The 15,024-nt window shown below is 50.1% G+C and overlaps 9 protein-coding genes across 11 annotated transcripts; 8 read left to right on the top strand and 1 right to left on the bottom strand.

Annotated features, from left to right (window-relative positions):
• Positions 1-919: 919 nt before the first annotated feature.
• ABB37_03690 (fibrillarin) lies at positions 920-1,858 on the top strand (the record flags this gene model as incomplete). The annotated part of the gene is made up of 1 exon (XM_015801101.1): positions 920-1,858. The coding sequence occupies one exon, from the start codon at positions 920-922 to the stop codon at positions 1,856-1,858; it is 939 nt and encodes a 312-aa protein (XP_015659721.1).
• An 878-nt stretch (positions 1,859-2,736) lies between these two features.
• ABB37_03689 (cullin-like protein) lies at positions 2,737-4,940 on the top strand (the record flags this gene model as incomplete). Its single annotated transcript, XM_015801100.1, has 1 exon — positions 2,737-4,940. The coding sequence occupies exon 1, from the start codon at positions 2,814-2,816 to the stop codon at positions 4,938-4,940; it is 2,127 nt and encodes a 708-aa protein (XP_015659720.1). The 5' UTR covers positions 2,737-2,813.
• A 447-nt stretch (positions 4,941-5,387) lies between these two features.
• ABB37_03688 (hypothetical protein) lies at positions 5,388-6,098 on the top strand (the record flags this gene model as incomplete). The annotated part of the gene is made up of 1 exon (XM_015801099.1): positions 5,388-6,098. The coding sequence occupies exon 1, from the start codon at positions 5,469-5,471 to the stop codon at positions 6,096-6,098; it is 630 nt and encodes a 209-aa protein (XP_015659719.1). The 5' UTR covers positions 5,388-5,468.
• A 677-nt stretch (positions 6,099-6,775) lies between these two features.
• Positions 6,776-7,174, top strand: ABB37_03687 (putative pre-mRNA branch site protein p14; the record flags this gene model as incomplete). The annotated part of the gene is made up of 1 exon (XM_015801098.1): positions 6,776-7,174. One exon carries the CDS (start codon positions 6,776-6,778, stop codon positions 7,172-7,174), a length of 399 nt encoding a protein of 132 aa, XP_015659718.1.
• A 554-nt stretch (positions 7,175-7,728) lies between these two features.
• On the top strand, positions 7,729-9,101 carry ABB37_03686 (clathrin coat assembly protein-like protein; the record flags this gene model as incomplete). 2 transcript variants are annotated; one of them, XM_015801097.1, is made up of 1 exon in its annotated part: positions 7,729-9,101. In XM_015801097.1, the coding sequence occupies exon 1, from the start codon at positions 7,788-7,790 to the stop codon at positions 9,099-9,101; it is 1,314 nt and encodes a 437-aa protein (XP_015659717.1). In that variant the 5' UTR covers positions 7,729-7,787. The 2 variants fall into 2 exon arrangements, with proteins under 2 accessions (XP_015659717.1, XP_015659716.1); XM_015801096.1 differs by having other exon boundaries at positions 7,755-9,101.
• An 826-nt stretch (positions 9,102-9,927) lies between these two features.
• Positions 9,928-11,494, top strand: ABB37_03685 (putative exosome complex exonuclease rrp41; the record flags this gene model as incomplete). Of its 2 annotated transcripts, none has more annotated exons than XM_015801095.1 (1): positions 9,928-11,494. In XM_015801095.1, exon 1 carries the CDS (start codon positions 10,754-10,756, stop codon positions 11,492-11,494), a length of 741 nt encoding a protein of 246 aa, XP_015659715.1. In that variant the 5' UTR covers positions 9,928-10,753. The 2 variants fall into 2 exon arrangements, with proteins under 2 accessions (XP_015659715.1, XP_015659714.1); XM_015801094.1 differs by having other exon boundaries at positions 10,700-11,494.
• A 464-nt stretch (positions 11,495-11,958) lies between these two features.
• Positions 11,959-12,517, top strand: ABB37_03684 (putative glutathione peroxidase; the record flags this gene model as incomplete). The annotated part of the gene is made up of 1 exon (XM_015801093.1): positions 11,959-12,517. Exon 1 carries the CDS (start codon positions 12,059-12,061, stop codon positions 12,515-12,517), a length of 459 nt encoding a protein of 152 aa, XP_015659713.1. The 5' UTR covers positions 11,959-12,058.
• A 1,136-nt stretch (positions 12,518-13,653) lies between these two features.
• Positions 13,654-14,664, bottom strand: ABB37_03683 (hypothetical protein; the record flags this gene model as incomplete). Its single annotated transcript, XM_015801092.1, has 1 exon — positions 13,654-14,664. One exon carries the CDS (start codon positions 14,662-14,664, stop codon positions 13,654-13,656), a length of 1,011 nt encoding a protein of 336 aa, XP_015659711.1.
• Positions 13,843-14,955, top strand: ABB37_03682 (hypothetical protein; the record flags this gene model as incomplete). The annotated part of the gene is made up of 1 exon (XM_015801091.1): positions 13,843-14,955. One exon carries the CDS (start codon positions 13,843-13,845, stop codon positions 14,953-14,955), a length of 1,113 nt encoding a protein of 370 aa, XP_015659712.1.
• Positions 14,956-15,024: the final 69 nt, after the last annotated feature.

Below are 15,024 nucleotides of genomic sequence, written 5' to 3'. Positions count from 1 at the left end.
GCGCAAAGGAACCGCGCGCCGACACCCCGCGCCGCAACCGGCGCACGAGAACCAAAGCGATGAAGTCTGCATTCGCATGTGGCAGCCATTATTTGCTGCAGCTCTTTTTGTGCAGGTTTTCACACGGAATGCTAAACGCCGTTAGCCGAAACAGCCGTGTGAAAGGGTTTTCGCCACACAGCAGTGGTGTTATCGCTGTAATTTCTCCTAAAAGAAAAGAATTTTTTTCGTTAAGCAACAGAACCCACGATCATTCTAATGAAACCCAGCTGATTCATTGACACCCTTGTGGTTTCTTTGACTTTGCATTTTCATTGGTGCTTCAAACCGTTGTGCATGCGCAAAGCTGCTTTGAGAAAAGTGGCGTTGTGCCTTGCAGCGGTACTCGACAGGGACTGTAACTCGGCTTAACGTTTTGCTGTTCGTTTTGGTACATGTGCGCTTTTTTTAATACTGACGAAGAGATGATGAAATTCGAATGGTTCCGCGCTCTACACAAAAATGGAGTGTTTTTGTGTCCCGGAAGTGCTATGAATCCTTAAATCAACTGCTGCAATTAAAATCGAGCCCGACACATATATATTTGAGTCGAAGGGAAACTAAACCTATTTTTAAAAGTGCTCAATTTTTATCATATGTTCCACAACAGCTCTTTCTTGTTAGCGCTGTGCGGATCATTGAATTGACGCGTGATTAGCTTCAATACTGTAATGTTTTATTACTACAACCCTGTAGACATTTATATTCTCTGCTTCTAGCTTCTCTTGAATTCCCTCTCACTCTCTTACTTTACATTTGCTTATTATAACTATCTACCATCTTTTATTCGCTTTGTAACTACTGGTACGATGCACTGTTGATTTCGACAACGATTGGTTAGCAAAAACATATATAAAAAGAAAAAGCACCTCAAAGGAAAATGCGCGGAGGCTTTGGACGTGGAGGCGGTCGCGGCGGCGATCGCGGTGGTCGCGGTGGCTTTGGTGGTCGCGGCGGCGATCGCGGTGGTCGCGGTGGTTTTGGCGGTCGCGGCGGTGGTCGCGGCGGTGATCGCGGTGGTCGCGGTGGTTTTGGCGGTCGCGGCGGTGGTCGCGGCGGCGGTCGCGGCGGCCGCGGAGGCGGCGCCGGTGCCAAGGTCATTGTCGAACCTCACATGCTCCACCCTGGCGTCTTCATCTCCAAAGGTAAGGCTGACTCCCTGTGCACGCTGAATATGGTCCCTGGAATCTCCGTCTACGGCGAAAAGCGCATCGAACTCGGTGCCACGCAGGGCGGTGACGAAAAGAAGGAATACCGTCTGTGGAACCCCTATCGCTCGAAGTTGGCCTCCGCCATCTACGCCGGTGTGAGCAGCATCCACATGGGTCCCGGCTCCAAGGTTCTGTACCTCGGTGGCGCCACAGGTACGACTGTTAGCCACGTAAGCGACCTTGTCGGACCCGAGGGTATGGTTTATGCGGTAGAGTTCTCGCACCGCGTCGGTCGCGACTTAGTGGAAATGTCGAAGCGCCGTCCCAATATCGTGCCCATCATCGAAGATGCCCGTTACCCGATGAAGTACCGTATGCTGGTTCCTATGGTAGACTGCATTTTCATGGATGTGGCGCAGCCTGATCAGGCCCGCATCCTTGCTTTGAACGCACAGGCGTTCCTGCAGAACGGCGGGCATTACGTGATCTCCATCAAGGCCAACTGCATTGACTCTACCCTCGAGGCGCCGGTTGTGATTGCATCCGAATTGAACAAGCTGAAGAAGGATAAGTTGAAGCCTCTGGAACAGGTGTCGCTTGAGCCTTTTGAGCGCGACCACGCAGTAGTCGTGGGTATTTTCCGCCCTGTGAAGAAGTCTGCGAGCTAATTGTGCTTCATTATTTTTTTTCCGCAGCGAGAGTACTTTTCGAAACTTGCAAGAGTTTGGTGAATCAAGTAATGTAAGTGGAACAGACGCCACCAAATACAGGTGAAAAGCTGCTTTTCACCTGTATTTGTTTTCCAAGAATGAATCTGGTTTCGATGGAAAAGGTATTTTGATAATTGCGAAGTGAAAATAACATTTTTGAGACTGTGCAGTTGTTTGATACACAGTTTTTGTTTTGATCCTTTTGGAAGGTGCCGGAAGATTCTGTAGCGATGACGAAAATAATGCTTAAAAAAGCAGGAACACTGTCAATTTCAAGTTAAAGTTGTTTCTGTATGTGTTTGTGTGTGATGGAGGAGGAATGCAGCTTTTCTTGACAATATTTAAAAAAAGAAGACGAACTGTGAGCTTTCTCCTTGGAAGGAAAATTACGTTAATATTTTTGGTAGCCTTAAAAGATTTTGTTCCTGTTAAACGCTTTTGATAACTTATTAACTGCACAAAGCGCACACAAAAAAGGCCGTACGGACGATAAAATGGAGGATCAGTTGCAGGCGGCGATGCAATCTCAAATAAAAGCGTTTTCCTCGTTGGAAGGCTGCGCGTCACACGTGAGGATGAAATTGCTGTTTTGTTCCGCAGTTTACTCTGCTGTTGTTGCTTTCGGTTTAGACTGCTTCATGAGGTCTGCTTTGCTATTCCTTTTTCCTCTGCGGGAAGCGAATGGCGAAAAAAAGCAAAACCCGTCGCATTCTCGGAAAAAGACATGGTGAATGCTTTTTCGCCGAAGTGTTTTAAAACTCATTCCGTCTCGTTATTGTTATTATTGCTTCTCTGGTTTTCCCCTCCTCCTCATTGGTTTTTCGCGTTCTTTTTAAGGTGCTCTTCGCGGGAAAGCGAAGCACTTAGCAGTTAAGATAAGCATTTTCGAACGCTATTATTATTTCGAAAAAGAATGGCTATGTCAAGCGCCATTTCCAGCCGGAAGCGCGTGGCTGACCGTTCTTGTTTTCCGGAAAAGTGGGCAATTGTAGAAGAATCGGTTCGGTGTATTTTCAGAAAAGAGATTTGTAGTCATTCGTTTCAGCGCATACATCATTCCGTTTTTCAGATATGCCAGGCGCAATGCGGGACTCTGATTCTGGAGCAACTTAATGAGCAGTTTCGGTTACAAGTAGGAACCGTTCTGCAACGCATTAATGCGTCGGACAATTTTGCTGCGGATTTTCTACGCATGTGGCAAGATTACAACGATTCAGTGAACCAGATAAGCAACATTTTGCTATACTTCGATAAAAATTACATGTACGCATACCATCACTCTTCCATCGAGCAAACAGGGGAACGTATTTTTTGCACACAGACATTAAGCGACCCAGAAGTCTCCGCCAGACTTATCGCGTCCGTTAAACAATCCGTTGAAAACCCCGCTGCGGAGGTATTTATTCGTGACCTCGGCCAAGAACTATACACTGCGGAAGGTGGTAAATACTTTGCTTGCTGCATGGAGTTTCCCTTTGTGGAGGCGAAGATTGAAAAATACTACCTACTCGGGGAAGAGCAAAAGCAGCTTTTGGACCCGTGCCAATACTTGCAGTGGGTTCAAAATGTCGTTTACACGGAGCGCGACCGTTATACAGACACTTTTTTCTACATCGTTCTTGACAAGTTGACAAACGCGCTTTACACATCCCTTGTCCTCAACGATCCTGCCTATGTCCGACAAGTGCTACTGGGGCGCACCGGCCTGGAGCGCTTAACATCCACGTGGGAGATTGGCAGTATTGCCATATTTGTGCAAGTTTTTTGTGCAATGAGGAGAGAGAAAGACGTTGTTGACGTTATTGCTAATGCGGTAAAAGAGTGCGGTGAGAGAATTGTTGGAGATCGCAGCGCAAACACTTTTCCTTTCAGCGCTGTCGATGATATGTTGCAGCTTATTGCTAAGGCGAAGGAACTGGATAGCCTGTTTCCTGCCGAAGAAGGCCACTCGCACGCACCTTTTCTGCGCGTTGTCCGCAATGTCTTGGGTAGCAACACCCGCTTTATGGAGGTTCTTTCGCTCTACTACGACGCCGCCATTCGGCAGAACAAAGATGAAACGATGGAGTCGGTGGGTAACAACGTACTCACAATTCTACAGCTTACGCCGGATTTGGAGCCATTTGAAGTTGCTTTTCGTGGTCATTTAGCCGCGCGGCTTATTCACGCAAAACCACATGCAATTGATATGGAGTGCTTTTTTATCGACTGCTTGTCAAACATTTACGGCTCAAGCGTTGTAAATCGGTTTCAGAAAATGGTGGAAGACATCCGCAGCGCTATAACAGCTCAGCAGAAGATGGTGGCGGAAATGGCGATGAGGAAGAACTCGCCCCCAATTGAGTTTGACGTGCTCGTCCTCACCAGTGGTTTGTGGCCTCAGTACACGAACATTCCACTACACGTGCCGGAAAGCATGGAAACATGCAAGTCCATCTTTTATGAGTACTACCGTCGACGCCACAACGGCAGGAAGCTTGTTTTTCAGATGAGCCTCGGCTCGGTCGTGTTTCAGCTCCATCACGCCGGAAAAACGTACTCTGTCTCGGCACATACTCATTTTGTCAATAGCATTCTCGCGCTAAACTCGAATGAGGGTACGAGCGTGGCGGCTGTGGCGCAGAAAAGTGCTCTTGGACGTGACGAAGTTTTAGCTCAGTTCAACACGCTATGCAACACGAGCCTCGCCGTGCGCAACGGCAATGACTTCTGCTTCAATATGAAGTTTTACTCCCCCAAGCCGAAAGTAAAGGTAGGTGCTTCAGTGCAGAAGAACTCGGGTGATGGAATCGGGGCTTCGACTGTTCTGCGAAAAGCGGTGGAAAGGACTCGAACAATGAGCATCGACGCCATAATAGTGAAGCTTTTGAAGGAACACCAGAGTGTGAGCCACGAGAACCTGTGCAGCGCGATCGAGGACGACTTACGAGATGTGTACTCGCCAACAAGATCAGAGATAAAGCATCGCATAGAGGCTCTTATTGAAAAGGGTTTCATTGTTCGAGGTGAGTCCGCCAACTGCTACTTTTATTGCACTTGAACGGCTCTGCGAATGCCGCAATATCAAGTATTAATGTCAATTATGCGTTTCTATTGTTTTATTTTTTCTTAACTTTTGCTTTCATTTGATACTAAGAGTTTTCTCACACCAACACAAATACAAAACGAACGGGTTTTCGTCAGTGTCATCGTCACGTTCACAATCGTTATCTGTTAAGCAACGTGGTTTTACGGTACCGCAGCAACCGGCTTCGTTGGCACTCGTGCATCAACTAAAGCAACATCGAACTGTGGGAGGGTTGTTGATCATCTTCCTTTTAGCTGTCGCTACGATAATTACAAACAGACTACTCGTTTGTTACCGCCTTTATTTTCTTGTCCAAAGACTGGTCTCATTGTTTTTCTCTTCTTTTCCTGTCTCCTGAGTGTTCCAACCGTGTTGTTGAATTATACTTCTCCTGACTTGCTCAACTTTTGACGACATTGAGTTACATATTACTCACATAATTGAATAATTTACGTTTTTGTGGCAGTCTCGATAAGCAGTTGTTCTGCACGTGCTCTGAAAATGGGTCGCGCGATTCGTCGTTCTCTCTTTGACGAAGTCTCCGAGCGTCTTCATGTTTCGACCACAGCCCTGGTGGCCATCGTTGTCGGCGCAGTCACGTTGTATTTATTCTGTCGCCGAAAAGGAGCTCCGTCTCGCCCCTCGACTATCGTGAGACGGCCCTTAAATGCGCCGAAAACTGAAGGAGAGCAGTCGGACGTGATGACGCGAATCAAGCAGAGCGGCTTTGTCGGGAAAAAGGTCTGCATTGCCTGGGAAGTTCTGCACGACGGAAAGGCATGGAAAGCTGACGGAAAGGCTTTAAGTGTGCTTCAGTTTTATGCGTTCACCTCCGAGGTGTATCTGATGTGCTGCATTAGGAATGCAGACGACAAGAAACGCATTATTGGCCTTGTTAACGGCATTGACGGCATCGAGCGACACCGCGTTCTCTTCTGCACCACGCAAAAGGGGTACGAGGCGTTCACACGGCAGATCGACCCTAGTCTTCTCATCACGAATGATCCTGCGCAAGTCTCATTTTTGAAGCGTATCATTCAAACCTTAGTTCTTGTTGAGGGAAGTGGAGCGGTGGGAAACAACGTTTTGTGTGTCCCGTCAGTTGCGGCGCTTGCAGTTGACACGGAGTGATGCATCATCAAACTTCTCCCATTAGTTATTTTTTTTTTTTGCAGACAGCTGACCTAATGTGTGTTGAAAATCTTTCTTTGTGCCTGCCGTTTTCTCCTCTTCTATTCCCTTTGCGATCTTTCAAATGAGTAAGCAAACTGGAAGGCAATATCCGCTGCTTTCCTAATACTTGCCCGAAGAAGAAAAGAAAAAGAGAAGGTAGTCTATTAAGCACAAGACATTTCGAGGTGAAAAGGGGCGGAGGCTTTGGAGAGCACATGAAAATGACTACGTACAAAATAGTGTTGACTACTCTTTTATATACAATTGCTATTTTTTTTTTTGAGATCAGTCGTTATTGTTCAACCATCAAAATAGTTTGCCGTTCCTACGGGTGTTTGCTGCGACATCACACATTGTTGTGGTTGTTCTGAATGTGTTAGTGTGACTTCTCATTCATCTTGCCAATAACAACAACAACGAAAAAAAGCCGAGCTAAGTGACCGTTCCCCGTGTTTTGACTTTTATTTTGGAAGCCAGAGGTCGGTCGGGCTTGCTAAAATAATAATAAGGAAAAGGTGTGTTGATGTGTCGTCTTCTGCGTCTATCCTATTTTTCCCTTCTCCCATCTGCGCTTGCTACGGTTTACCAATCTCGTTTTCCATCCCCCACTTCTAATTGCGTGCAACGCACTTTACATGTACTTGTTACCTTTCAGCAGCCAAATCGATACCATGCCAGACGAACGCATTCTGCTCGTCACTGGAATTCCAGCGAAGCAGTGCACCGGGGAATACCTTTATTCGCTCTTCGGTGCCTATGGTGGGATTCAGCAAATCCGAGTAGGATCCTCCTCTATTACGAAAGGGTGTGCGGTTATTGTATACGAGCAATGCGAAGCGGCAAATAACGCCGTTGGGGCGTTAAACGAATACGCGCTCAGCAAAGATCGCGTCTTGCGAGTGTCGGTGTACGATGAGGAGCGAGATAGAAAGGCGCTCGAGCGGCGAAAGCGCAAACGAGAAGTACAGGCGGAGTACAAAAAGCACATTGCAGAGGCTGCCCATGCTGCGGAGGACACGAAACCGGCAGAGTAGCCTTTGCTTGCCGGCTTTTGCTCCATTCGTCCCTTTTTTTTCTGCTTTGGTTGGTTCATTTGTTTGACGTGTCTCCATTAATGTGTTGTGCGTGTTGTTGTGTCCACACACGGCGGGAAGCCTGTGAGGAAGCGTTCTGCATTACGGTTTTCCTGTCCGCGGTCAGTTGTACGTTGTAGAAAAGCATGCAAGAGAAGGCGCATTTCGCCCAGTCTCTCCTCTTTTCGCTCTCTCTTTTGCTTCTTGTCATTCTTTTGAAGATGCGCCCCACTCTTAAACGTCTCATTTTGACGGAGCTCATCTGGCTTTACGGAGGTAACTAACGTCCAAGTCGCAGCTACTTACTGGCGTCGGACTTCGTCGTCCCTATGAACTCCTTTTCCGTTGGATGGTAAGGCGATGCGGAGAACAAGCGATATGGTTGTGTACAACACATAAAACTTCGGCGCCTCTACTTCAAAAGTTTAGTTCCTTTTTCTCCCTTCCCCTTCTTCCTCTTCTTCCCACTCTCACTCTTTTCAAAATCGCTGAATTCTTGTCTTAATTCGTGTCGAGCTTTCTTTCCTTCTTCTAATTGCCAGTGTGCCACGAGGAAACCACCATTTTGGCCGGAATGATCTCAGTTTTGATGTTTCTGAACTCGCGCGGAGATGTGGTATTCTCCCGCTCCTTTCGCAACGGGTTCAATGTGCGTACACTTGCAGAGACGTTTCGCAACGAGCTAATCTCAAGCAAGCTAGTGGACCGCTGCCCCGTCAACTTTGTGAACCGCACCTGCTTTATTCACCTCAAGCTGACCGACCTGTACGTGGTGATGGTCTCCAACTCCAACGTTAACTGTCTCGTGTGTCTGCAGTACGGTGTGCGCCTGCTGCAATACATCCAATCCTACTTTGATGACCTCGATGAGAAAGCGGTCAAGGAAAACTTTGTAACGCTGCAGAGCATTATCGATGAGTCGATGGACTTTGGATACCCCATATTGACAGACATGGAGGCAATGACAGCGTTTGTCACGAACGACGGCGTGAAGCCAGAGGTGCTCAAGAATACCGTAGAGTCGGAGCGCATCGCTGATAGACTGACAGGTGTCACGCCGTGGCGGGTGGAAGGCTGCTTGTACCAAAACAACGAGATATTCGTTGACGTGTTTGAAAACGTCAACCTGCTTCTCGCGCAAACGGGGGAGGTTCTGCAAAGCAATGTCACTGGGCGCGTCGTCATGAACAACTTCCTCTCCGGGATGCCGGAGTGCGAGCTGCACTGGAACGCGAAGGTGATGAACCGCAATCAAACCGATCCTGTCTCCACCGACGGCACCGGCGAGGAGCTTATACCGCTCTCTGACATCTCCTTCCACAATTGCGTGCGCCTCACCGCGGACGGTGAGGAGGAGCGCCGACTGCTCTTTGTACCACCAGATGGCAAGTTCACGCTCATGACGTACCGCTCCAGCGTCAACGTACAGCCGCCGATGAAGGTCATCGCCGCCACAGCGAGGGAGCTGTCCCGCACGCGCACGGAACTGGAGTTCACGCTGAAGTCCGATGCTCCGCCGGGGCAGATTGTCACCGAGGTCGCTGTGACCGTTCCGTGCCCCGATAACACGGCCGCAGCGTCCATTAAGGTGCCACGCGGCAAGGCGACCTATGACGCGGTGAGCCACGGCATCGTGTGGAAACTGCCAAAGATGCGCAGCGGCGAGGAGATCCCCTTCTTCGCCGAAGTCCGCCAAATTGCGCCGACGGAAGCCACAGAGACGCTGTGGTCCAAGCCGCCCATCACGATCGCCTTCCAATGCGTTTCCTTGTCCCTGACTGGATTGCGCATCACTGAGCTAAAGGTGCACGAGCCGGTGTTTATGTACACCCCGAACAAGTGGATTCGTTACACGGTCATGGCTGGCGACTACCAATGCCGCCTATGAAGCTCTGCATCGTCAGCAACCTGCGCTTCGCCTCTTCTTCCAGCTTTTTTGCGTTAGTATTATGAAAAGAAAACTTTTTCCTCGCTTGCTCTTGTTGTTCACTTTATGCATGCGCTTGAGGCGAGTGTCGAGGAAGATAGACAAGACGCAACGTTTGGTAGCGTCATATATATATTTCCACTCATGATGTTGACGCGCGTTGTAGGCGGGGTCGTCCTTGTCTCAACGTGTGCGGCTGCAGGTGCGTTGTCGACTTTAAGCGTCTTCTTTTCCGTTTTCCTTCTCACTTTTCAACTACCACAGCTTGTTTCCTCGTTCCTTTCGTTTGCCTGTGTTTAACCGTGCCGGCCGTATCATTTTTCTAGTTCCGCTATTTTTACGTCACGCGTTCCTTTTTTTTTCCTATTTGCGTGTTGAAACTGTTTGCTGTTCCCTGTTGCATTCTATCGTTGGATTGGTGCGGTGTCGAAACGACCTTTCAAAGTGAAAAGAGGTTCTTTTAACGCCTCTTTGCGATCTCTGATCTCGTTTCCACTCGACGAATACATCTGCCAGTGAACGACCTGAGACGGCGTACTTTGAAATCTCTATCGAGGAGTTTCCTCTGCGCTAACCAAAGCTACGTCGCACATGACAGCTCTTTCGAAAGGGGAAAAGAGAAGAATAAAAAAAAAATGTATGAGGCGCCGTGATAGAGGTCGTTTTGCTCGTCGCCGACAGTACTCTTACGAAGTTGCCAAGCCCTCATTGTGCCTCCTGTGGCTTTTTCCCCACCGTTACTGCTACTCCGTCACTTTCGAATTTCTCCCCCTTTTTCAAGGAAAAAGACCGATGCCGTATTAGCATGTAAGTGGGGCACATTCGTCGTTTATGTGTTTTTTTCTCTTCTTCTCTGGGATGCAGCATCAAGTACAACCAGCAGAGAAAGGGCAAAACCTCTTGTTATTTGCTTCTACAATAGTGTTCGGGTCAACAGAACAAGTGCTCGAGAGTCTGCTGCTGTCGCGGAAATGGACGCTACCAATCCAGAAGAGGAAGAGGCTCGTGTGTTGAATCACCACAGCGTGCGAACTGAGCTGCTTGCCCTGCCAACTACCGAACTTCTTCACCGCTACAATGACGCGAAAGACCTCGCCCATTTTTTGATGAACCTTATCGCACAACGTCAGCAGGGCACCCTCGCCGACGTCTACGCTTTGCTGGATATCACCGCAGCGGAAACGCACAAATGAAGAGCAGGAGTTGTGGGGGGGGGGGGGTTCCCCTTCCATATTGAAGACGAACATGAGCGTGGACTCGGTGTTTTTCTTGTGCGTGCGTGTTTTGCTTTCTTGTTGTCAACCTGCTACGTCAACCGACAGCACCTGCAAGTAAATCAAAGATTCACCTGCCGGATGCGTTCTTACCTGCTACCATCATACATAAAGAAAAATTCTTTAAATTAACTGTTTATTACGGTTCACTTTCTTGCTACCGAAGCATCATCGAAGCGAATTTTCATCAATGATACCTTTTTCATCGCTTTTCCCACAATCTCCCTACCCCTCTTTGCCGTGTTCGCTCTACGTAATGATCTAATTAAACCTCCCCCTCCCCCAGATAATAATAAAAAGATTTGAACCAGGCAATCATACAGTAGAATAGCTATCGTAATGTCACGGCAGAAGGAGTACGTCAGCCCGGCTGGGCTTCGTCTTGATGGCCGTCGGCCTTTCGAGTCGCGGCGGATGGATATTTCTTTCGGCACTCTGTCCGGCTGCGACGGCAGCTGCGACATCTCCCTCGGCCGCTCGAAAGTGTGCGCCACCGTCTTCGGCCCCCGCGAATCCGTCCACAAGCAGGAAGCGAAGCATGACGAGGGAATCATTACTTGCGAGGTGGCCGTGGCCGCCTTTGCCGGTGAAAGCCGACGCAACCCGCAGCGGCGGGGGCGACTGTCGGAGGATATTAGCGCCGCTGTCGTTCAGGTAGCACGCTCCGTCGTGCTTCTTTCGCAATACCCCAACTCCCAAATCCACCTTTACGTGGAAGTCCTCCAGCAGGACGGGAACGAGAAAATTGCGTGCATTAACGCGGCTTGTCTCGCGCTCGTGGATGCGAATGTCGCTATGCGAGACGCTGTCTGCTGCACAAACGTTGGATTGCTAGATGACCACATGTTGGTAGACTTGACAAACGATGAACTGCGCTCACAATGTCCTGTGATCGCTGCCGCTTTTACCGGTCACGATACGCGGAACATTATCTGGCTAGAAACGACTTCACGCCTTCCGCCAGAGTCGGCGCTTCGCCTGTTGAAAAAGGCCGAGGAAAGCGCGAAGGAGCTCTTCGAAACTACAATGCGCAGAGCGCTGGAAGCGCACGCGATGCAGATCTTGGCACTCCAGAATTAAGACGTCAAACCGCGCTTTTTACCTCCCCGTCTGCCAGTTGTTGCAGCGCCGCGCTCTTCGTTTTGTCTTGTATTCAAAAAGACACCTTAATGTACGCTTGCCTTTTCCTTTTGGTGTTGAGTAAATGTGATCGAGTAACCACAGCGAGTGGATAAGTCCCGTGAATTCTTTTCCCTCCGTGTGCTTTCTTTCTTTTTGGTCTTCATGTTTTCCGCACGCAACGGCCAACGAAGCTGTAAGAGGATCATTGCTTTGTTTTCCTTACACCGGCTACTTCACGCCGCATCAGCCGTCAAGTTGCTCTTGCGTACTGAGAAGCGCGTGTGCGCAGCACCTCTGACTTCGTTTGTGTGGCTCTTAACTCCCTTCGCTTCAGATCACTTTCCTCCGCTCTTCTTCATTTGGCCCCTTCGTATTCGCTTTTATTATTATTATTGTTATTTTACGTGGTCTGCGCCACAAAAGCTGGCAGAAACCACTCACAGTAGCAACCTTTCAACGTTCAGGACAACAGCAAAAGGAAGAAGAAACAAGTTTTTAAAAGTCGAAACCAGGAGGAATGCAATGACGTCCATATTTGTCTTCAGTGCGACCCAGGAAGGCAAGACGATCTTGCTTCACAAGTACACCGGCTACGTAACACTCATCGTGAACGTAGCTTCTCGATGCAGCTTCACCCCGGCGAACCTCGCAATGCTCAACGAAGTACAACAGACGTACGCAAATCGCAATTTCAGCGTCCTCGGCTTCCCGTGCTCGCAATTTGCGAACCAAGAACCCCTCAACAACGCCGAGATCGCGCAGTGGAAGATGAGCGTGCCGGTCCTCTTTCCCGTCTTTGACAAGATCAACGTGAAGGGCGCGCATGCAGACCCGCTTTTTCAAATGCTGCGCGCTCAACAAGGCGCACCGCTGTGGAACTATACAAAGTACCTCTGCGATCGCAACGGTGTCCCGTGTCGCAAACTAGAGCCTGGATGCTCGTTGGATTCACTCAAGCAGGCAGTTGAGTGTGTTCTGTGAGAAGACGTGTGGGGGGAGGGGTGGTTGCGTGTGTTGTGCTGCTTGGCGTTGATTATTGCGCTCTTGCTGCATCATGGCGAGCTTCGATGTTGTTGTTTCCCCCCTGTTGCTATGGTGTTTCTCGATCACATTCATTCTCTCACTCAGCTCTATTGATGGTCACCTGCTATCGTGAACAACTCGATCTAATGCGCACAAAGAAAAAGCAAACTTGAATAGACAACATCTACTCGCGGCTCTCCTTTGTAGATGAGCAGTCTTCGTCTGTTGGTAATGGTTCGATAATAATTACTCGCATTCCATCTCCCCTATACTGTTCTTCTTCAACAAAGCGTTCTGCATACACCATCGATGCATCTCTTCCCGCATGTAGCCCGTAACGCGGCTTCTTTTCATTGAGAAGCTCGGGCCAAAGCTCGACAATTAACGCATAGAGTTCGCGGTGCACAAGGTCTGATAGCACAAAAACAACGGGAAGAGCAAGTACTCGTCCGACGTGACGGGCTGCTCTCCGGAAAGGAGACGCTTCTGCAGCCGCCGCGCATCTGACTCGGTCATGCGCGGCAAAGTCGCACAGGGCAGCACCGTGCCCTGCGGAAGGTACCTCTCGAAAATCGTATCGAGATCCACGTTCGACGTCTTACCCTCCACAAAGTCACCGCCTTCAATGGCAGTGTACTCGGGGTGCGTCGTCACGCGGGTGGCACCGTGCAGGGGTTCGAGCGATACAGCATCGCTTCCCTGCAGTGTGGGACGAATGTTTAGAGAGCAATTGTGTCCCGCTTGCTCTGCACTGCTTTTTGGCGCCGTCAGCGCCGCAACGACCTGGCTGTTCTGAGTCCTTTCTCTCAAAACAGGTCCTTCCCGTTTTTTGGCAGCTGGCCCGCCATCTCCTGGCCCTCGCTGCCACCAACGTACACCCAGCCGCCGCGTCCCCCAGCTCCGCGGGTTGTTTTGGTTACTGCTTTTGTGCCGCGAAATGCACAGAGGAAGTTTTATGTGTAGAGCCAAAGTCCATGTGGCACGTTTGTACAACACTGGTTGTTTCAGGATGCACTTTCGCGATGTGTTCCAATTGTAACGCGCGAAACAACACCTCTGCCATCCTGTCGGAATGCACCGACACGTGCTCGAGATCACTTGTGACTGCTCTTCTTACTGCTTCTCCTGCTTCTCTTTTGATCCTCACGATCTCTTCTCTTATGTATCGTGATTGCTGAAGCATTCGCCCTTCCCGCCAAAAGCATTCCGCAGCCGTCAAAGTTTAAAAAGTTTGAAAGCTTTTTCCTCTCCCTTTTTTCGCACCAAGTTCCCCTCCACACAAGATGTCCGTTCCACGCGCGTCCGTCCCGCGAACGGTGGTCTCCGATGGAGACTTCCGGGAGAGGATGCAGAAGGCGGTTGGCCAGGCCCACCGGGTCATCGACCAGGCGCAGGAAGCTGGCCTCACCTCCTTCACCGCCGCGGAGTTGGAGGCGCAGAAGAAGGCCGCCACGGAGACGGTCCTGCAGCGCCTCCAGTTTGCGGAGCCTGTGGAACAGGCCGGATCCTCCCTCCAGCAAGTTCTGGAGTCGCAGGGAGAGCGAAATCTCCACCCCTGGAAGGCGGCACAGCGCCGCTCGCGCGAGTTTTGGGAGTCGATCCCGCGCGAGTACGACGAGGAGCAGCTGCGTCTTTTTATGAAGACGTATGCGGAGCTCGCGCGCGATGGGCGCCTTACGCCCACGCGGGTGTTGGTGGGCCAGTACCTTTGGCCCACAGAAACAAGCACCCTGGAGGAGCGCTCGTTGGAGCTCTTCCACCTCCTCTTCATGGCGCTGGCCACAAACCGCGTCATGCACCATAACTGGGCTGTGTTCGGGCAGCTGCCGTCCTCCACTCAACTTGAGTGGGGAGCTCTGGTGGAAACACTGGAGTATCCGCTTTTCCCGGCGGATATGTCTTCCCTGAACGGGAAGATATTCGAGGCGGCGAAGCTGTCCAAGAGCGGGGCAGCGACGGAGCGGCGCGCCGCCATGGCGAAGGTGTTCGACCTCTCGAAAGAGGTCGGGATGGAGGGTGGCTCGTACTACGAGCCTATCGTGAACGCGGAGGGCCAGCAGATTTCTGCCCTCCAAATGGAGAACACGGATGCGCGCCTGACGCATCTGCACCACATGCTGGAAAGCATCCAGCAAACGATCGGGCAGGTGTCGGCGGCGCAGAAGGCGTCCGCAAAGACTGTGGCTCGTCCGAGCCAGCCCTACGTGGCGCAGCGTGGGCGTGGAGGGAGTGTTGGTCGTGGGAATCAAGAAAAGAGAGCAAACCTCACGCCAACCACAACCAAAAGATCAGATAAATACATAAGTGGCCCGCTCTTTCTTCCGAGTGCGAAACGCCATCATAGCAGCTTGGAGGAAAAAGGCGCTGGGAAGTATTTATCTTTCTTTTTTTGCTGAACATAATTTCTGTTTCTCTTCCTTTCTTCCTCTTTCTTCTTTTACTTGCCCGTTGTATACCATCTTCGG

The sequence above is a fragment of the Leptomonas pyrrhocoris genome (assembly GCF_001293395.1).
Source record: "Leptomonas pyrrhocoris isolate H10 chromosome Unknown, whole genome shotgun sequence".
Lineage (NCBI taxonomy): Eukaryota > Euglenozoa > Kinetoplastea > Trypanosomatida > Trypanosomatidae > Leptomonas > Leptomonas pyrrhocoris.
Note: the sequence above shows the minus strand (reverse complement) of the source record. Positions and strands in the feature narration are given on the sequence as shown.